General features: G+C 42.4%; 2 protein-coding genes across 2 annotated transcripts in view; both read left to right on the top strand.

Moving 5' to 3' along the window:
- Positions 1-1846: 1846 nt before the first annotated feature.
- On the top strand, positions 1847-2940 carry ccl20a.4 (chemokine (C-C motif) ligand 20a, duplicate 4). Its single transcript, XM_030773455.1, has 3 exons — positions 1847-1919; positions 2489-2597; positions 2859-2940. Exons 1-3 carry the CDS (start codon positions 1847-1849, stop codon positions 2938-2940), a joined length of 264 nt encoding a protein of 87 aa, XP_030629315.1.
- A 1276-nt stretch (positions 2941-4216) lies between these two features.
- capn10 (calpain 10) overlaps positions 4217-9663 on the top strand; it is a 13098-nt gene continuing 7651 nt past the window's right edge. Inside the window, exons 1-6 of the mRNA XM_030773454.1 lie at positions 4217-4372; positions 4643-4856; positions 5437-5568; positions 6532-6728; positions 7280-7506; positions 8771-8912. Of these exons, the coding sequence (XP_030629314.1) occupies positions 4725-4856; positions 5437-5568; positions 6532-6728; positions 7280-7506; positions 8771-8912 (830 nt within the window). The 5' untranslated portion in view covers positions 4217-4372; positions 4643-4724. The remainder of the gene's footprint in view (positions 4373-4642; positions 4857-5436; positions 5569-6531; positions 6729-7279; positions 7507-8770; positions 8913-9663) is intronic.

Raw genomic sequence — 9663 nt, 5'->3', positions numbered from 1 at the left:
AAGTGAATACGGTGGCGATGAGAGGGGGGAAAGGCCAGGTTTTAAATGTTGCATGATCAGCGCGGGATGTGGGAAGATTTCTGTTAGAAGTTCTTCTGCTCATCTCTCACAATGCGCAATCTAGGTCATAAGAGCATATAAAGAGATAAGAATCTTTTTTTTTTTTTTTGCACAAAGGGGAAAGTTGTGCTTTTCAGGTCACTAAATAGGTCAGGACAGTCAAAAAAGGGCCTCCGCTGCTTCATCTTCACTTCCCCCTCATCATCCTTTCACGGCCCACATACTTTTCCCCTTCTGATGCTCGACAGCTCAGAGTCCCACTATCAGAATTACGAATGATCAGAAAAACAGGTTCTGTGTGTGTGTGTGTTTTTTTTATGGCAAGGGGACCTGAGTATACCAATGTATATCAGTCTTAATTCTCTACACTAGTAGGAATGAATCACAAGTGAGAAAGTTTCTGTAATGTTGGAATGCATAATCAGTTTATTGAGTGTGTCCAACGTGAATTAGGAAGAATTTAACGGCAGGGGCGTCCCTCTCTGTCTTCAGGGATCTCCTGAAGACTCATCTTTTCCGAGAGCACCTCCTCTCCTAACACCTCCAACACCCTAACATGCCTCACTCACACCTACTGTTATCTTCTCTACCTAATCTCCTGCTCTTTGTCTTAAAGAAAACTCACACTTATCGCTTGCACTTTGTCCTATTGAATAGATGTAGCACTCAGCGCTAACTCATAGGTCTCTCTCTATACTGGAGCTTCAATTATTTCCACACTTGTAAGTTGCTTTGGATAACAGCGTTGGCTAAGTAAATGTCATGTAATGTAATGTAATACGAAATATGTTAGGATCTTCAACAGAGCAAAGAACACTTTTTTTTTTCTTGTTCTGTGTGTATGATCAAATTCTCAATGCTTCAGAAATGCCCGCACTCAGACCAGAGAAAGAACATCGCGCTCATGAAACCACATCAGAGAAATCAGAGGCTTCATTCTGAGCAATATCGCCAAGGCTTACGACAAAGCCCACGTTCTGTGGTCAGATAATCAGAGAACCACAGGTAGGCACCGCTGACGATCAGACTACTATCACCACAGACAATGTCAGGCTCATCTCTGAGGTCAGAGAATATACATGACATTATAGTTTCATCCGTCTGCGCAGCTCTGAGCAGAATACAATACAAACTGGAATGTGAGAAAGAAAGTCAAGTCAAATAAAATAAAATAGAATAAAATAATTTCCCCCATTTATGACTGGATCTTAAGTTCAGTGGATGTTGTTCGTAACATTTACGTACAGTACAGTATCTATAGAATCTGTATCTGAATCTTTTTTTTTCTTTCTATCTATCTATCTATCTATCTATAGAATCTATCTATAGAATCTATCTATCTATCTATCTATCTATCTATCTATCTATCTATCTATAGGTAGACAGATTCTGAGAATTATACTATAAATTAATATTATCTTGATCCTTCGTTTGACTCAGAGTTACGTGTTTATGTGCCTATCACAGACCATAATGGTGAACATGTTGTAATGGTGATAACGGCATTCTAGGAACAGGTGTATGACGCTGATGCCCGTGATGCCACCTTCCACCCCTTGGCCCAGTTGCCATTTCTGCACGAAAAACCCCGCTGGCAAACATGCAAACACACCGAAAAAAAAGAAAGAAGATTTTACGGAAAAAGAAACACCGTACGGGAAATATTAGAGAATTTCCCTCCTGCGTACCTATATAAACCAGTATATGTCAGAGCTGTTATCAGAACTTGATTCTACTCCTCATCTAAAGCATTGGACTGGTTCTGGTTCCCACTCAGCTACACGCCATGACTAAACTCAGCATCGCTCTCTCCTCACTGCTCCTGCTGCTGGTCACATGGACGACTCTGACTGAAACCAGTAAGTAGGACAAGACTTCGCGCATCAGTCATCTGTGCAGCATCATAACTTCTGAGTAAATATGTTAGAGATTACTCATATATGTGTGTATATATATATATATATATATATATATATATATATATATATATATAACCCACATACATTACCCATAAAGTCAGAGTGACTGTTTACACTGTAGCACCCCCAGATGGTTACATGCCTCTCTGTGACAAAACCGCTTAAGTGTCTTGGTATAATGACTTCTTTTGTATTTTCGCTTTGGGGATGTGGTATTGTTTTGTAACCTGATTTAGTAACACAGTTTTACAGTTCTATAATTCTAATTCTATCGCGAAACTGGGCCAGAAACATACCACCAAAAGTGACATCGCTTTATTATTTGAATAATACTAATACAGAAGAAAAACAATGACACTATTACTCTTATTATTACTACTGTAACTTGTACTACTGCTACTACTACTAATAAGTTTGTGATGATCATGTTTATCTCATCTGTAATTCAGTAAATTCATGTTCTAATTACTGTGATACGATAATCATTTTTAAATGACTGTTGTTTGCAGGCGCAGTAAAATGCTGCACTAAGTATTCAGATGCAGCCCTGCCTGTGGTGCGTCTGAGAGATTACAGAGTACAGGACCTCACGGGGCTCTGTCACATCGAAGCTGTCATGTGAGTACGACAGGCACACTGCATGTCTCAGGGTCTGAAGAAGCACAATAGTTTGTTTATGCCCAGATGACCTGGCAACGAATGCTTCTGTGGACGGCTGAAATGTCCTACAGTGTGACATGCTGAGGCCACACGCTGAAGCCGAGCGGGACCTCCGAAAAACAACATCAGACAAATGTTTTACATCTTACTCAATATTTATAACTAATCTCTCCCTCTCTCTCTCTCTCTCTCTCTCTGTCTATCTATCTATCTGTTCAGATTCTCAACCGTGAGGGGCAGGCTGATCTGTGCTAATCCAGAGGAGAAGTGGGTGAAAGATGGCATTAAATACATAAAGTAAGCTCATCGCAGCACTCATTTCACACCTGTATAGATTCACATCCATATTCAGATGTAAATATCAACACATTCAAATCACACCGACATGAGTGCCTTACCGATATGTATCCGTTTAGAATTTGTTCTGTTTAAAATGGTTCTGTGGACTTTTTTTTAATGAAAGGAAGGCCAGAGAGAAATCATTTGGGTTGGTATTGGGCTGTTTGAGGACTTGGTAGTTCAGTCCTAGCATGTGAATATTCTGGTGGGTATGTAATAGAGCAGATGTTTATATAATGGGTGTGTAACATGTATTCAGCGTTTCCTCATAGGCTCTGTTTGTCTATTTCAGTGCACGAAAGTCAAACTAACCTGGCCAGACAAGGCAGACTGTTCAGCCTGCTCAGAGAACCCACCACAGTTCCCATCCTCATCTGGGTGACTGGCTGAACTGGTCACCGAAAGAAGAACAGTATTGCATCTTCTGCAGTTACATTTGAGACCATTTGTTTAATATATAGTGAATACACCGGAAATACTAAAATAATGGAAATACAAAAAAAATATCAATTTGTACATACTTTGGAAATAAACTATTTTGGCAGATATTTGTTTGAATGGTTGATTTTTTTGACAATTGCCATCTGACATGTACTTAATTTAGACGCACTTAATATTAACCCCAGCATATTCATATCCATATAGTTTAAAGCCAGTCTACTGAAAAGAAGTCGCTTCTCTTTATCTCAATGCCAGACTTAGGTCCACGTTACAACTTCAGAGAGTGTGGAGTACAACGTTGCACGTCATAGGGTTGCCAGGTCCTCAGAAATAACAATCATAATAAAAAAAAAACCCACAACAGACAAGCGGCTTTCAAGCCAGAGAAATTGCACCAGTTAGTAATATATTTTTTAAAATTTTAATTAATGTATCATTTGATCGTTTGTCCTGCCCTGGAACTCCCTAAGATCATCATATGTGCGAAATGTAAAGCTTCGCAGTGAATGCTGGTGATCCCACACTGATGTCAGCAGACGAGCGAAATGTAAAATGATCTACTTATACGCAAAAAAAAAGAAATAAGTATAAGTTGTTATATCAATGTTTTACCCGACAGTTAAAATTTGTATTCTGTCTTGATGGTTAATATTCATTTAGTCAAAATTAAATTAAGGTTGAAAATTTAAACACAGTCTGGCAACCACAGCAAGATCAATGACAGCGCTCTGCTTCACGGTGCCTTCTTTCCGGAAGTGAATCGGATAGCTGGGAACATAGCGGTCAATTCATGGGACTAACGGTGATTTGTGTTTTTACGTAAATGCAGATGGACGATGAGACATTATTTTTAGATGAATGGCAACTCATTAAGATTGTTCCACGTGCAAGATTTCGGCTTTACACGATCCCGGTGAATCCATGTGTTCGCCAAAATGTTTATTCCGTACAAGGTAAGATTAACCGACGAAGCAAAACAACATTCCAGGTCGTTTCTCCCCTAGTTCTCACTTATTTACTGTTGAGTTTTACTCTTTGGATTACGTATCGAAACAATGTGGTGCATTGTCTCGCGGTTGAAATGCTGTGTGCCTCGCGCTGCACTGACATTAATGTACCAATAACTTCTTTCGGCGTATTCATTTGGCTCAGTGCGATACCTAAATTACAGGTACAGAACATACAGATACAACCAGTCTGACCGTTCGTATTCGTCCCCTCAGGAATGCTGGCGGCATAACAGCGAGAATGAAGCTACAGAAAGCCTTGATTGATTGACAGCTGCTCAGACGGCTATCCGTTGCCATGGAAGCGGAGGCTGACAAAGATGATCTACTTGAGGATCCAGATTTCCCAGTGGGTGACTCGGCACTATTCTCTGACTACTCCACACCACTCTCCAAACTTCTTGGACAGGTGACGTGGCTCCGACCACAGGTAACATGTTAGCTACGGGCATCCAGAGCGGACCGTAACGACCTTTTTCAGTTTCCATATGATTCGTATGTAGGGGTCGTGTCATTTAGACGTAGACGTATCTCTTTTGAGACACACGTGAAATAAAAGCTGTTACACATCTGTATATGCTCAGACCAGAGCTTTTAATGTAAACGCGTTCTTCTGTTTCGCTGTCGATCTTGGAGTGTCCTCGCTGAGGCTGAAAGAAATCATACACTGTAAATGAAACAGTGTTAAACTAACACGAGGAGTGTAAATGTGGACTCATATACACACTCCCAGACTCATATACATACTACCAGTAGTAATTTAACACTCTTGGTGTTAATTTTACACTCCCAGTGTTACTCTAACACTGCTGAATTTGCCATGTAGGCACCTGCTTCCCAAAAGAAGTCCTTCACTGTTGAGACAAGTCAGCAGGGTACCTGGTTGTGGATAAGCAGAGACTTTGTAAATTTCTCCATTTCTTGTCTGAGTGTCATAAATTGAGTCTTGAATCATGTCATTTGTACGACAACTTTTTGATTGTTTGTGGGTGTGGTTTTCTCCTTTTAAGGAAATCTGTGAGACTCCTACGCTCTTCCCTGACAACCCAGCTGAGGGCCATGCAAAACAAGGCATTCTGGGAGATTGCTGGTTCCTGTGTGCGTGCACTATGTTGCTTAGGAACCGATACTTGATGGACAAGGTAACAAAAGGCTTTGTTTCGAAGTTATAAAAGACTTGAATAAACTAACTGTTTCTAATTCTGTAAACAGGAAAGTCGAGCATAGGCCTTTACATGCAATGGCAAATGCATGTCATTCAAGTCATTTACTTTAACTGTGTAAAAGCTTATTACAAACCACTGTGTGTAACGACTTTGTTGGTACTACTTGTAATTTCACATCTACATGTATCGTACTGCCAAGTCACATGACACCACATGCTGTAGGTATAAAAATACTCACTCACAGAGTATGTAGTTGTGAACTGAGCAAAGAGTAACCACAATAACGTTAATCATCTGCCAGCTGTTTTCTCAGTAACTGTCACCCTGGCCCCTTTCAGACCTAGAAGCCGGAACATTCCAAAATTAACTTTTCCAGCCATGCTTGTGGACTCCCCCCTTTCATGCCCTGTTGCCAGAACACTGCCACGACAAGCGTGTTCACACATGGCATGAGAAGGCTGGGATGTGACATTTATTGTACGCAGCAGAAGACACAATGGCGGGTGAACAGATCCTGTCAAGTGTCGATTTGCTGGAAATGTTATAAGCATACAACATGCTTTGTGTGCCCCTGATGTTCTTACATACAGCGCTTTGCCGACTGCTTATTGCTGGTTTGCTAGTTTTCATTTAACTGATTTAAATCTCCTATGTCCACTTGCCTTGAGGAAGATGCAGGACAAATACATTACCAGAAACATCATCCTCTTGTCTGGCAATCTTATGGCTCTGTTCACACTATCCAGAACTTTAACAGAAAAGTTACCAGGTCTGGTCACAGAACATTTTTGCAAATTAACTTTTCTGGAATTTCGGCTCCAATTTACACATGGCCCAGTTTTGGAAAACTCTCAGAAAATTAAAGATGAAACCGCAGGTGTGAAAGGGTTTTCATGACGACGGTTTCTGTGGTAACTGAATCAAACTCTGTGGCTGCAGGTACTGCCCCCAGATCAGCCGTGGTGGGGTGAGAGTGGTTACCGTGGCGACGTCCTCGTGCGGTTCTGGCAGAACGGGCACTGGACAGACGTGCGGGTGGACGATCGGCTTCCCTGCGTCGCCAACAAACTTTGCTTCTCCCACTGCGTGTCCCATGATGCATTCTGGGTAGCCCTTCTGGAGAAAGCATATGCCAAGTATGACCAAAACGCCTGTCATTTCCAGTTTGTATAGCAGGCAAATAAATGTAAAAAATGTTTTTTTAAAAAACTGTGAAACATATTAGATGTGCACTAATAGTGTATGTGTGTTTTTTTAAGTTGTACGAAGCTATACAAAACATTTTTTCAGGCAAAGTAAGTGCAAGCAAAACTGTTGGGTTTTAGCTGGCTTTGTTAGCCTGTGAGGCAGAACGCTATAGGGATCAGTAACGGGTGGAACAGATGAGTACAAACTGCATAAGAGACGTATGCTGTGGCATGAACATCGGTACTAACGTAACCAGGGCTCTGCCGCGGCATGTGACGCTGTATGACTGGGAAGAGCGATACATGTATGAATCATTTTGAAGAGTTTAACAGCAGAAACCTTAACTTGTCTTACTGGGCAGATTTAACTGGAGACCGACGTTCTCTGGATAAGAGCGTTAGCTAAATGAAGAAATACCGTTTAAATACATGTAAACGTGTTGAGAAAACACGCTTAAAGCGTTTTAAGTCTTGTGTGTCTCTCTGGTCTCTCTCTGAAGGTTACGGGGCTCGTATGAGCGTTTGTGGGCGGGGCAGGTGTGCGAGGCTTTGGTGGACCTGAGCGGTGGATTGGCTGAGCGCTGGAGCTTGAAGGCGGAGGAGCAACAACATGTGAACTCAGACGTAGCGGATGCACTGACTGGGCGGAGACTGGACTTTAAGCTCCTCCCACATATGCTGAAAGAGCGTTACACCATCAGCTGCAGTGTCCACAGCTCCCCTACTGGTGAGATGGAGAAACTGCACACAAATACCCACACAGCAAATGAGCAAGAATTTTATGTCCCAGTCTAAAATGTCCTGAAGATGCAGAGAGCTCATTCCAGAGTTATTTATGCATACCGTAACACACACATAGTGACAGTTACCTCAGAAAGAGTATTGTTTTCAGACAGTGTCATGATGGTATTTACTCTGGTGTATATAGATTATGCAAATACTGAATACACACACACACACATATATATACATTGCAGATTTACACTCTGATATCTGAGATTCCAGATTCAAGCTAGCATTAGTCCGCCTAATAAAAACTTGGCGATAAGTGAGGTGTTTCTAAAACAATATGAAATTAAGCCCCAGCATAATTTCTGTCTGTGGCCAAATCATCAGGACACCAGTTAAACCAGTTAAACAGTACTTCCACAGTGTACGAGACAGCCAGGGCAAGTGTCATTCGTGCAGTAGTTTGTCTGATCTGCCCTGTTCTCAGAATGCAGTAGGTAATAGTTAGTGAAGTGGTTGGTTGGTTTATGTGCTGATGCTGTGATATGACTAGCCAGGCAGGAGGGCTGTGACTGGGCTTTAACTGGGGTGACTGGGCTGTAACTGGGTTGTAACTGAGCTGTTACTGGTTTTGTAACTGGGTTGTAACTGGATTGTAACTGGGCTTTAACTGGGATGACAGGGCTGTAACTTGGCTGTGACTGGGCTTTAAGTGGGGTGACTGGGGTGACTGGGATGTAACTGGGTTGATTGAGGCTTATAATTCAGCAGAGAGCTCTAGTGTACCAGAGTTTGGTCTAAATGATCTCAGTGGATTTTTCTGCACTAAAGCATATGACAGGCTTTACCCTGACATGGATGGGGGAACTCTGGCAGTGGGAACCTTTTCATTCTTTTCCCTGCTTCTCCTTGCTGATGACCTGAGGGTTAAAGTGTCAGTTTATTGCTGAAGTGTCTTGTGTTTACTGTCGGTGATTGAGAAATTCCCCACGAGTCTCCACGGTGTTAGTGTGTGTGTCAGACTAGATAAATAACGCCATGAGTCACAGAGGAAATGGCCTGGGGAAGTTAAGTTCTACTTCCTCTCTGAAGTTCCGTGTGTGAAAGTACTCTTTGTTGTTTGACAAAAAAACCCCAAAAAAACAGCCTTTTTGTCTTTAGCTGCTGAATGAAACTCACGTGTGTGTTTCTGAAGCAAGCCCTGGTAGAGATAAACTGCCTTTGTTTGTTTGTTTGTTTGTTTGTTTGTTTTGGCGGTGAAGGAGCGAGCGAGCTCGGGCAGTATCATGCTTTGAATGTTCTGGAGTGGACAGATGTGAGAACACAGGCAGGAGAGGAGGTGCGTCTGCTGAGGATACGGAACCCATGGGGACGGAGGTGCTGGGGCGGGGCCTGGACGGACAGGTAGGGGTGTGTGTGTGTGTGTGTGTGTGGGTGTGTGTGTGTGTGTGTGTGTGTGTGTCTGTGTGTGTGTGGGTGTGTGCGTGTGTATGTGGGTGTGTGTGTGTGTGTGTGTGTGTGTGTGGGTGGGGGTGTGTGTGTGTGTGTGTGGGTGTGTGTGTGTGCGTGTGCATGTGGGTGTGTGTGTGTGTGTGTGTGTGTGTGTGTGTGCGTGTGGGTGTGTGTGTGTGTGTTTGCATGTGTCAGATGGTGTGACTAAGTGTACTTGTGTGTGTTGCTGCTGCAAGGGCAGGCATATTATGGTGGCAACTCTGAATAAGATAATACAGCCTCTCCTTGACTTATGACCTATGTGACTTACAACCTATGCGACTTATGACCTATGTGACTTACGACCATCCGTAAATACAACAACAAAAAAAATACTGTGTAAATTAAAAAATAGAAGATAAAAAATTATGTAAATATAAAAATTACGCTTGGCTGTACGTCTTCCAGTGTAGTATATAGTGCCGCGCACTGATACAGATGTGATGAAGTTACTGATGTTGAGGTGGAGTGACACGATGCGTGCTCAGTCCGGTTGCGCACAGCGCCAGGAGGGTTTAATGGTTGTTATGTTAACCCTGTGCCCCTGACGTTCTCTGTTCTCCCTCTCTCGTGTCTCTGCTCTTCGCCGCAGTAAAAACAGTTACATCCTCCTCTTAAACGGGCGCAGAGTGCATGTAATGCGGAATACGAGAGTCTTCAATAA

This window comes from Chanos chanos, chromosome 5 (assembly GCF_902362185.1).
Source record: "Chanos chanos chromosome 5, fChaCha1.1, whole genome shotgun sequence".
Taxonomy (NCBI): domain Eukaryota; kingdom Metazoa; phylum Chordata; class Actinopteri; order Gonorynchiformes; family Chanidae; genus Chanos; species Chanos chanos.
The sequence above is the reverse complement of the archived record's forward strand: the minus strand, read 5'-3'. Positions and strand labels throughout refer to the sequence as shown.